The 12,308-nt window shown below is 40.6% G+C and overlaps 1 protein-coding gene across 3 annotated transcripts in view; it reads right to left on the bottom strand.

Moving 5' to 3' along the window:
- The window catches only part of GLS (glutaminase), an 81,314-nt gene that overhangs the window by 27,697 nt on the left and 41,309 nt on the right, over window positions 1–12,308 (bottom strand). The window contains exons 14-15 of one of the 3 annotated variants that reach the window (XM_082241206.1): window positions 11,758–11,850; window positions 5,385–10,433 (exon numbers count right to left, since the gene is read on the bottom strand). In XM_082241206.1, the coding sequence (XP_082097332.1) occupies window positions 10,287–10,433; window positions 11,758–11,850 (240 nt within the window). In that variant the 3' untranslated portion in view covers window positions 5,385–10,286. Of the gene's footprint in view, window positions 1–5,384; window positions 10,434–11,757; window positions 11,851–12,308 lie in introns of those variants that run through there. The other 2 variants (XM_082241207.1, XM_082241205.1) reach the window with 2 other exon arrangements.

Genomic DNA, 12,308 nt, shown 5'->3' with positions numbered 1-12,308 from the left:
TGTTTTTTAAAGTGTTATTAGATGGAATTTTTTGAACTTTTCCGAAGCAAAAATAATAAACCATGCAGATCAGCAACTTTCTGACGAGTTAAAAAAAAAAAGACCAAAAACCCACACCACACCACTAAGAAACAGTATTTGAAAACCTGTTCAAAACCAAGGTGAGAGCCCAGTAGAAAAGGCAACTTTTGTTTTGTTTTTTGCTTTTGTATAATATTTTAAGAAATATTGTTTAGAACCAGATTTCAGCATTTGGGGATCAGTTGAAAATCCCTAGAAGTTCTCAATGCACGATAATAACTTTTGAAGCCACCAGTTATAAAAGATGAAATCAATTTAGCTATTTTGAAATTTAAAGTGGTAAATCTCTATGATTGGCTGGACTTTCATCCAAATTGTATATGGCCTGCTTGACTGTTTTATTCAATCCTTTAACCAATAGTATAATTAAAGTTACAAGGGCAGGCATCTTACCTGTTAGCAAGGGAAGGAACACAGATTTATAACTGGAGAAAACCGTGCCACACCAGACTTACGTTGTTCGAGATCTGTGCATCAGGTTTTCAAAATTATGTACATCTTGACAGCTGAATTAAAACTCTTAAATATATTCATGGATGTCAAACAGACTTTACTAAGGGACAAAATATAACAGGTGTGATTGTGAACTTTAAATGGAAACTGTAGTATTGCTACAGAATTGTGTGAAAAGGTCTAACTGAACTATGAAATATCAAATTTAATTTGCTGCAAGAATCTGTGAAATAAAATGAATGATTGGATGGCTGTCTTTAAAAAGTGGCAAAAAGCAGAAATGTTTTAACTGAATGTTGATGTTTAACTTGGAAATAATGCCCAAATCTTTGTTTTAATTCACTATTGAAGTAAAATGATTCTGTACTACTTTGTTTGTTTCTTCACACCAGTGTGGTTTTAGTAATCTGGGTTTTATTGACAAATATGAAATGAAAAATGGGACGCGGGTGGCGCTGTGGTCTAAACCACTGAGCCTAGGGCTTGCCGATCAAAAGGTCGGCAGATCGAATCCCCGCAACGGGGTGAGCTGCCGTTGCTCGGTCCCTGCTCCTGCCCACCTAGCGGTTCGAAAGCACGTCAAAGTGCAAGTAGTTAAATAGATACCGCTCTGTCGGGAAGGTAAATGGCATTTCCATGCGCTGCTCTGGTTTCGCCAGAAGCGGCTTAGTCATGCTGGCCACATGATCCGGAAAAACTGTCTGCAGAGCGGACAAACACCAGCTCCCTTGGCCTGTAAAGCGAGATGAGCGCTGCAACCCCAGAGTCGTCCGTGACTGGACTTAATTGTCAGGGGTCCCTTTACCTTTATGAAATGAAAGCCTTCCAAACTACTCAGTTTTTAACCAGTTGCCAAGTCCACATAGGTATCTGTGCTAAGACATCTAGAATAACTGTTTGTGCAATATTGGTCTGCGGCTGGATGTTTCAGGGACGGAAAAAACGAATAAGCCTTGCATCCGCAAACTTCAGAGAATCAGCTGAAACATGAGTACCGCATGTCAACTCAAAAATAATGCTCACTAACCACAATTGTCAGGTACAGGGATTAAATCAGACTTGAAATAATACACTCAAGGGATAAGAATGAATTTAGTGTGAAGATGATCCAGTGAAGTACTATGCTGAGTATCTGTTAGCTCAGCTGGTAAGAGCATGAGGCTCTTAATCTCAGGGTTGCGGGTTCAAGCCCCACATTGGGCAAGAGATTCCTGCATTGAGAGGGGTTGGAATGGATGACCCTTGGGGTTCCTTTCTTCTTTTCCGCAAGGCACAAAATTGGCTTCGCAGCACTAACAGCCGCAACGAACTTGTAAAATACCAAGCAAATGTGGCAATATTTTTTAAAGGATCTTGCTCCAAAATGGGGCAGGAATATTGGGAAGCAACCTCTATTTTCAGGTGCAGATCTAGAGACGAGAAATAAAAATAGATGTTGCATGACAAGCTGAGGATTACCTAGCTTAGTATGCCGTAAATCTACGTTCGAGTTAAGCTGGAGTACTAGGATTTGAGATGATTTAATGCTGTTTGGACTTTAGTTTCTCCTGCTTGTGCCTTACATATGACTTTGATAATAATTAACCTTAAATAAGGAAAGTGAGCTTTCGGCATCCTCCTAAGGAAGCTAGCATAAAAGGAGGACTGGACAGGAACACCTGACAAGCGTCTTTATTACTTGAAGTATACACAGCTTGTGGACCAGATTCGGGGGCAGAGGGGATCTGCATGACAAAGCTGGCCCCATCATTTAAGGGAAGAGGGAAGCCTGTGGATTTGGGATCACCCCAACCACAGAGATCAGTCCACTTGGTTCTTATATTCTGGTTCTTTATACAGATCTACTAGCACCCAAACAGTGACAGGTTGCATTTTGTTTACCTAACAAGTTTCGCAGGACATTTTCAACCACCAAATCTACAAATACTTCAAATAATGGTACAGTGAATTCTTCACTGCAGAGAATACGAGTCACCTAGCAAACTGTGTTTCCCTCTACTGATTTTGGATCCCCTACAGATGGGACACAAAGATTGAAGGCTACTTTTTTGTATATGATAATCTGACACTTTACTGGGAAGAGACTTTAGATTTAATATTTATTTCAGATAAACTGCTCGTTATTAAAACCACATACAGAGGTTTTAATGTTGCTCAGTAAAATAATTAAAAATAAACATAACCAAGCACACACTGTGTATCATATGTTATAGCACAATCCTATACAGTCGTACCTTGGTTGTCGAACGCCCTGGAATTCGTACGTTTTGGCTCCCAAATGCCGCAAACCCGGAAGTGAGTGTTCCAGTTTGTGAACGTTCTTTTGGAACCCGAACGTCCGACGGTGCTTCCGCGGCTTCTGATTGGCTGCAGGAGCTTCCTGCAGCCAATCAGAAGCCGCATTTGGTTTTCGAACGTTTTGGAAGTCAAACGGACTTCCGGAACAGATTCTGTTCGACTTCCAAGGTACGACTATACATGTTTACTCAGCAATATGTCCTACAGACTTCAGCAGGGCTTATTCCCTAGTAAGTGGGTATAGAATTGGAATCCCAATGGCATGTACAGTGGTACCTCTGGTTATGAACTTACCGTATTTTTTGCACCATAACACTCACTTTTTTCCTCCTAGAAAGTAAGGGGAAATGTCTGTGCTTGTTATGGAGGGAATGCCTACGGGTGTCGGGGGGGATCTGCTGCAGTCGTGAGCAGAGGATCCATGGTTCCCCTTCCTTCCCTCCTCCGTGGTTACAAACCATGGATCCACATGGATCCTCAGGATTTTTGCATTGGGCTACTCCAAACTCACTGTCAGATCACATGTCTGTGGCCACAGCATGAACCACAAAAATCATATATCCACTATTTCGTTTAGAATATTTTTTTTCTTGTTTTCCTCCTCTAAAAACTACGTGCGTGTTATGGTCTGGTGCGTTATTGAGCGAAAAATACGGTAATTCATTCCAGAGGTCCGTTCTTAAGCTGAAACAGTTCTTATCCTGAGGGCAAAGTTTGCAACCAGGAGCAGCTACTTCCAGGTTAGCGGAGCTCATAACCAGAAGCGTTCATAACCAGAGGTACCATTGTATTATCAAGACCTGGGGGAAAAGCACAAACAACAGTATTTCCAAGAAGTGTGCATGTTTGTTTTGCCTTCCTTGTATTTCCTTGCCATTTCCTTTTACCATTTCCTTTGGCTTCCTTTCCATTCTATACATTTTGCATTATTAGTAGTTAGTCACAATAACCAAATCTATAAAGATTCAGCAAGGTGCACAAGATTAAACCCAGGAGAAACCAGTCATTTCTGAATGCAGTTAGCTGTGTCTAACTGTGGCCAATGATTTCAGCGAACTATTTTTTTTTTAAAAAAAATCTCAATTGGCGACTACAGTCACAATCCACAGAATTATGTGCACGCATGTGCATGCACAAAGGCAGAAAGGTGCAGTCAAATTTAGGTGCAGTAAAATTTATTGAACGGTCACAGACCAGATTAACTCGTACAGCTAGTCAGCGAAGCATAACACCGGAAAAAACAAAGGACAATTTCAATACAGATTAGGCCATAACAGCAATTTAAAATTAGACAGCATAAATAAAATTAAGTATTTGCCTTCGCCTGCATATTGACATTGGAAAGCTCTTGTTTCCTGCGCCTAATAGCGGCTACACAAAATTTGGCCACATTGATCGTAATTTCAGGAACCTTATCTTCTACCAAGGCTCTCATACGTTGGAGTTCTGGTTCATTTTTAAGCTTCTGTAGAACTGGGGCAATAAAGGTCAAACGTAGATCCTCATAGTAACTACAGTGCAGCAATACATGCAGACTTGTTTCCACTTCCGATGAGCCACATGGGCAAACACGTGACTCATATGGTTTGCCCTCATATCTGCCTAGCAGCAGGGCAGAACGTTAAATCTGGCCAGGGTAAAGGAGTGTCTGTACTTAGGTATTTGGTCTGTACTTAGGTATTAGGTCTGTACTTAGGCAGAAAAGCTTCTCGAAAATGATTTTGCACAGCAACCCTACCTGCCCAAAGGGCAATTTTTTTGGCTGTTGGGAGCTGCTTTGATAAAAAAGTAGCAAAGGAAATGTTCATCTGTGTGATCAGTTCTTGCCTACACAAGCATACAGCTTGTAAAGGATATAACATAAGGTATTAGACTAATTAGACACTTGTTTAAGCTCAAAACTGCATGACCTAGTAAGCATCATTATATACGTTACATAACCCAAACTGCCCAGGTGCATGAATGCATGGCATTTCTGATAATTTGCAGGGAGGGGTGAGAATCACCTGTTTTTGCCAGCTGGTCCTAACTAGCCTTCCACCCACCACCACCCCAAACCAAAGATTTTTCAAACACTCAGGAGTGCTTCTTCAGTTAGCACAATGTTCTACATCAGAAATGTGGGTGGTGGCAGCAAATACAGCATGTCGCCGTTTGGATTCAAGCCAACATGTTCACAAAACAAAAAATGTTCACAAAACATAAAATGTTGGATTCAAGCCAACATGTTCACAAAACAAAAAATGTTCACAAAACATAAAATGTTGGATTCAAGCCAACATGTTCACAAAACAAAAAATACGTTGTTGTTCTAACAAAAATTGCAGGACTAGACAACAAGCAAGAGCTGTTATGCAAAAAAGTTAAAATTACAACTTTAAAATGGAACTAAAAGCTGGCTAGAGCTTATACTGAACTCTTAATACTTCAAATTTATACAGAATGCTATTTTGATGTAAGCACAGGAGATTATGGAAAGTGTTTTTTATTCCTAGTTTCAATTCATGGATCTAGTTGCTATTGAAAAGGAACAAAAAAATAATACAAACTGAGCAGCTCAAAATAAAATTTATTATAATACAAAAGTGTATGTGCTGGAGATACATAAATAGCATACAGTGCAAATGAAAAAAATGGGACACATGACATATCACTTCAACTGAAGCAAAAGCATACAACACATGCCAAAGGAAAATCTAAATGCATTTACATTTCCAAAGGAGCATTAATGATGCCAACAAAAAAAGGAAAAGGGAAAAGAAATACGACAAGTAAAATGCTTAAATATCAAGAACTGTTATTGCCGTGAACACAAAAGTACATTGAGCTTTATTAAGAATATTTAGACAAAAGCATGCTAATATTCTATCAGCTTTTAATAACATATTCATGGTCTTGCTCATTTGACAAATTCCACGCTGGAATGTAGCCACTGCTCTGTTTAACCAGACCCACTAATAAGCTGAGTTCACATTCTTTTTCTTAAAGTCATATGGAGCATTTTCATACACGAGGTGCTTCAGATGGTGTTGAACTTGAATGCAAAACCTACATTCGCCAGAATGTTCATTCATATTACATTTTCTTTTGCAGAGATGCTCACATGGCTGGTTTTGTTTCACTTTCTGTGAACGCTGGGCTTGTCGTTACACACAAATCAGAAATAAATTTCAAATAATGAACGCTGGTCAAAGCAAAGCAGCTGGTTTAGCCAGCCAGAGTTTAAAAAATTTAAATCAAGGTCTCCATTTCATACTTTATGACAAGCCAGGATTAATAGAAAGTGAAATCAAATGCTGTAGAGGAGAACACACAAACCTGAGGCTTGAGCTGGTTTCAGCTCATGCACATAGCAGCGAGGCATGTATGAAAGGTTTTGGACAGTTGAGGTTGCTCATTCATATTGGTCCAGTCATTATGGATTGCATCCAAAGAAGTCATCTCTTTTGCACAAGTCCCTTCTCTCTTCCTATGTCATTTCCCCACAACCCCTCCAAACTCTGGAGTATTGCAGAGAGGAGAGAGAGGGGAACTTTCATTGCACAAGCAGAAATTATTGCACGGACAGGACAACTTTGTGGAGTACAACCATAAATTAGTAAAGGAAAGAGTTTAAATTGCTTTCAACTCAAACGCATTGAACCAATTATAGGGGCATGCGAAGGACACCAAAAGGACGCCAAAGACCAGCAAATATTTTGTGATTAACTGAAACCAACAGCCCAGACAAGTCGTAACAGCGCTGATGGGTCAGGGAAGTGTCACTTCCATCACAAAGTGTACTTCAAAGAAGCTGAAACCCATTCTCTGAGCATCACTTTCCATACCACATAAATAAATGTTTTAATGGACTCCCATGAGCCATCCTCCGGGCTAAACCTTGTGTAGGCTCAACTTTCTGAAAGTGTGAGGCCAATATACCCAAGAAAACGGGGAGAAAAATATGGTCAGGAGTGGAGGATTACACAGGATAACACAAGTCCATGCTTCATCCTCTCTCCTCAGGAAGCATGCAGTGCAACAGAAATTTAAAGACGACAGAATTGTTGTTATTATTATTATTATTAATTGCAACTCTCCGTTTTAGAGCAAGCCATCACAAGGCAGCTTATAACAGATGTGTAAACATAAAACAGTTGAATGCAAAAAACGAACAACAAACAACCACCCCATAACAGCAGAAAATAAAATTATAGGCAGCCAGCAATATAGGGGGCAATCAAGAAGCCCAGCAGTATAAAAAACACCATCAGAGTTTGCTTAAAGACCTCAAGGGAAGGGGCCAAGCAGAATTCTCAGGAAAGGGAATTCTTTGAATACGGGGGCCGCTACTGACAAGGCCTTGTCCCTGATACTCACTGACCTTGATCAGTCTTAGTGGTAGGCCAGGAAGCAGGACCTGTGAGATCAATCTTAGGACCCAGGGAGATTCATGTAAGATATAGGAGGTCCTTCAAATAACATTTAAACTAAGCCTCAAAACAAATGGATAACCAATGTAAAATTGGTATAACAAACCACCTAGCCCCTACAAGCATTCTAGTGGCTGAATTTTGCACCAGCTGAAGATACCAGATTGTCTTCAATAGGCCACCCTACCAATAGGAATGTGACGAGCTTGCACCGTAACACCTTCCAGTCCAAATACAATTATTCAGGTCATCCCAATCACAACAATATGGGAGACTCTGAGTGCCACATTCCACTCTCCCAACAGTTGTGCTGATTTATCATTCCGGACCCCATAGAAGTTTTGCATGCTTTTTGGTTTAGGTTTATTTCATCTCCTGTGCTCTTCTTTTTAAAGCTTTAAGAGCACATCCCTGGCTTAGTGCATGGTCCTCTTTATTGCTGCTCAAGTTCATCAGTCACCGCATCTCCCATACAATGAAGACACCCATATTTGTCTGAGGGGTTGTTTGGATATTTTCCTTCCTTGGGATCAACTGGTGGTGGGTCTTCAGATTGCAATTCTCTCCTCTTTTAGAGAAGATTTCATGTTCAGAAAAATGCAGGGGCCTCCTAATTCATTTGGGAGGATGGCAGATACACAAAACACCCATCCCTTAATTACAGATGCCGCCTCGCTCCCTTGCCCTCCATTCCCACTCAAAGGTTTGAATGTCCCTTAACTAGGACAGGGAAAGCATTATTTCACTCTTGTGTGATTCACCAACATGTTTTAAACTCACAAAGACAGACTTCAATACTCCAGATCTCCTAACAGTTTAGGAATAATCAATGTGCATTAAAAAGTTAGCCAGTGATTACATTGAGAAGTACCATACAAAATCAGACTCGCATCCACTTAATCCAGCATTCTTTTCAGGAATCCCAGTAGCCCAAAGGCGCTAAGTGGTACCCAAGTGGATCATGGTCTACTTTCTTCATGGCTGGTTCTAGATCAAAGATGTAGGTTGCTTCCACACTAACCCTTTCCTCTGGGATGGACGTCTCTTGTTCATTCAATTTTTGCAAGGAATCGGCACAACGCTGCTGTTAAATCATTGCAATCTAGTGTTTTGTGTTATCCTTCTGTGCTTTTCCCAGACCTGATTTGTTGTGGGGGTTTTGCTGTAAAATGCAATTGCAGCAACATCCTGTCAGTTGTGTACGAGCAATTCACTATTAGGACTTCTTAGGGGAACTGTACCTTTCACGTGAAAGCTTCCTGTTTGCAGGTTCAGACCGTTTTATTGCTTCCCCAAGTCAGCACGTAGGGATAAACTGCCCTTTATTTAACCCCCCCCCCCATTTTAAGGGAGAGGTAGTGCTGGATACCTAATCTCCTCTCGGGACCATTGTTGTACTTACTGGGAGGGAGAGGTGGTGGTGAGGTTAGTGTTTTCAGGTGCACTGCCAGAACCAATCCTGTACTGGAACTGGTGCACTCACAAAGTGCTGACCCCTGACCTCTTTTCACAGAAAGCACAGCAATGTCACTGACTGCACTTCTGTCCCCCACAAAAGGGAGCAAGGGAGGAAAGAGGTGTTGCTTTCCATTATTACTTTTAATCCCCTCTTTTATTTCATTATAGTGAAGCAGCACTGACTTAAATTGACACACGCCAGGAACAGAAGCTGACTAAATAAGGGGTAACTCGCTCTTTCAGCCACAAGGATCACAGAAGCAATGAAGCAGGTTGAGCTTCTGAACAGGAAGCTTTTAATTAAAGTTAGAAAGGGCATTTGTTGAATGTAAATTTCCTGTGAGCAGACATTCTAAGAAGATATCGGTCAAGGGGAAACAGGGTTGCTAATTACATAGGAAGTTGACTTTTATGAAGTCAGACCACCAGCTCATCCACCTCACTACAGCCAAACTTTACAGTGACTGGCAACAGCTCTCTAGGAGTTTCATACAAAAGCTCCAGATCTACCTGGAGGTACCAGGATTTGAACCTGGCCTGTTCTGCATGTAAAAATGTGCAGACTACCACAAAGTTCCTTCCCCTTGCTATGTTAAAACTGGAGGTTCTGAAAAGCGTTTAATACCACTTTCAGCGAACAACAGAAAAGCAATGCCTCCGTGTGTTAAAGGGCTCTCAAATGTGAAACGCTTTCTTTCTTATCGCACCTATTGTTATTTATTTCTTGCAGAATCTAGAGTAATATATATGTTATAATATATATGGAGTGCGTGTCTCTCAGCCATTGGTTCTATCATTTTTCAGAAGTCAAAGGCACAACGCAAGCATGATTTCCTAATATGCTGCTATTAGAAGATTAACTTGAACTTATCAATACTATTCTATACTTTGGTATATTTCAATTTTCAATATATTTAAGAATTGTTTAAACTAGGTTTCTACATATTGTTACATAACGACTGATACAAAGAATCCTATCACCTCCATTCATTTTCAGCCTTTTCCAATGTTGCACAAGTTGAATGAATGACTTTGCATATATTTGCTTGAACTGAAAGCAAATGAACCTGCTTCCAAATGTTTAGGATTAAGATACTAAAAGACACACAGAGAGAAAAATCTAATGGAGGATTTGTTTAACAGTCTGTTAAAATCCAAGCAAATTGTGACAACAGTAAAATTTATTCACTTATAAAAAATATATGATCCGGGTATTATTTTTTCTATATCTATTGTTCCAATTTTCTTTTGTAGCCAATATACCTTTGTGTTTTGCTGCACTGCAAATTTTCTGTATTTTTGTTTTTTAATACCCCATGAAATTCCCTTTTGAATTCATTCCTTAAGCATGATACAATTGCAAGTATAGGCCACACGCATTCTCGTACTTTATTTCCGCTTGCTTTCTGAAAAAGTGATTAAAAGGAATCTGCATAAAACCAGATACTAATCTTTGGTATCTCGGAGCAGTTATTTACAAAACACTGAAAACAAAACTAGCTTCTCTGGAACTGTGCGATCTAGAAAAACGGGAGCATGTTTATAGATGAAAACCAACTCTCTCTGAAACTAGAGCCCATTTCTTTAGTTTTGCTCTCCTCGACCTTCCATTCTATACACTACAGTGGTGGAGATGTCCTCGTTTGCCTCGGGTGACACTTTTTTCCACACAGTCTCTTTTAATGCAAGTTCGTGCTGAAGGCTCTCATAGTCCAGCGGTCCATAGGAATGCTAGTTGTTCAAGCAACACACATTATTTGTTAGATTACCGGTGGGAGGGAAACATTCTAGCATTATTGATATTTAGCAATTAGCGTTAAGCCAGCTGTTAGCACTGACTTTCCGCTACCTCTTGACATGGTTATGCATTCAGTTTTGAGACAGTTAAGGGGATTTCTGCAATGCAGAAGGCGGAGGGGGAGGGAAGGCAAGAGCCACTCCTCCAACCAGCTTCATTCACTATACGGGAAGTTGGGGATATTCAGAAGGCCCAATTCTTGCATTCGGGGGTTCGCTTTCCTTCTTCAGCTATCCCCTCCCCACAAGGCTTCACACACTGCTGCTCCCCTGAACTTGGAGCTGCAGATGGGCAGAGGGCCATTCCCACAATAGCATGGTGATCCTAGCCATGGGTCTGTTTGACCTGGCCAAAAATCGTAGTCCCTCCCCCCCCCCCATATCAAAACTGTGCCCCCAAAGTACTCTGTGAGACATAAGAGCTATAGCCAGAAGAGGAAGATTGCATAAGCGTCTCTCCAAGCCATCCGGTATAGTTAGGAGAAAAACTAAATGGGAAGCTTCCTTCCTTTTTCTAGCAATTCTTAATGCAGCCAACAGAGCACCAGACACTGCAAAAGGCAGTTCACAACTGCTACCCTGAGCACCAAGAATAACAAAGGGGTTTCTTCGCATCTATACTGCAAACATGTACACGGAGACTTGACTATACAGTGGTACCCCGGTTGTCGAACGTAACCTGTTCCAGAAGACCGTTCGACTTCCAAAACGTTCGACAACTGAGGTGGCAAAAGGTGGTCGGCAAATTCAACTGAGAAAATTGAGAAACACGCCTCAGAAGCCGTTTGACTTCTGAGGTGCGTTTGAAAACAGAAGCATTCACTTCTGGGTTTTCGGTGTTTGAAAATTGAAATGTTCGGCTTCTGAGACACTTGAAAACCAAGGTACCACTATGCTTTGGAAGGCATGCCAATGTTGCTCCATAGTTAATTGGCCCAAGGTGACTTTAGATCTTTCTATAAATGACGGCCTTGCTTGAGGCTGGCTTGAATATACTAAACCAAACCAAGGCATGCTAAAAGCAACAGCAAAACCTAGTGTGCTACCAGGTGCCAAGTTACTAACAGAGTAGGCAAAATGGCAAAAACACAACATCTGGCACTAAGCTCCACTTATGGCAATTAGGTAAACTGAACTTGAACCATTAGAATTTACATATTGATGCAATACATGTCATTGATCGATCTTATTTTGGAAAAGGAGAAACCTAGTAAATACACAATACACACTAATAACCTGAAATACCTTTCCTACTTACCCGCTGATCACCACCTTCCCTGCGAGGATCAAGCTTCTTCGCAAAGTGCCTCAAATTATCGTAATTATGGAAATTGCACAAAGATACCAGTTCCTGCAATGGTCAGAACATCACATCATTCTATGTGCAAACCAGCAAAGTTTATAAGTTTCGATGCTTTACACATCTAGTCTGTTATTATCCTATTATATAGCTAACTGGAGCCCATTAGAAAAGCTCACTGGTTGATACGAATTTTGCAATAATAATAATCTAAAATTGGTTTGAAATATTTTTGGCAGCCAACAATATGTGAACTGCTAGACTGAAACAGATAAGTGCATTTTGGAAGACTTTTTTTCACCTGCAAAATGTACTTCCTCTTTGAAGTGCATCTTAAAGTTGCAGATTTAGCATCATTTTGTTTAACAGGTAGTCTCAGTGACATCATGATATAACACTGACCAGTTGCTTTTTGGAGCTCTATTATTCAGAAGACAGCTGGCTCTTTTCTCAAAATACCATGCAAATTGCAGCCAAATGGGGCAAGGAACAAACAGTAACAAGCCGGA

The sequence above is a fragment of the Podarcis vaucheri genome (assembly GCF_965113315.1).
Source record: "Podarcis vaucheri genome assembly, chromosome: 1".
Taxonomy (NCBI): domain Eukaryota; kingdom Metazoa; phylum Chordata; class Lepidosauria; order Squamata; family Lacertidae; genus Podarcis; species Podarcis vaucheri.
The sequence above is the reverse complement of the archived record's forward strand: the minus strand, read 5'-3'. Positions and strand labels throughout refer to the sequence as shown.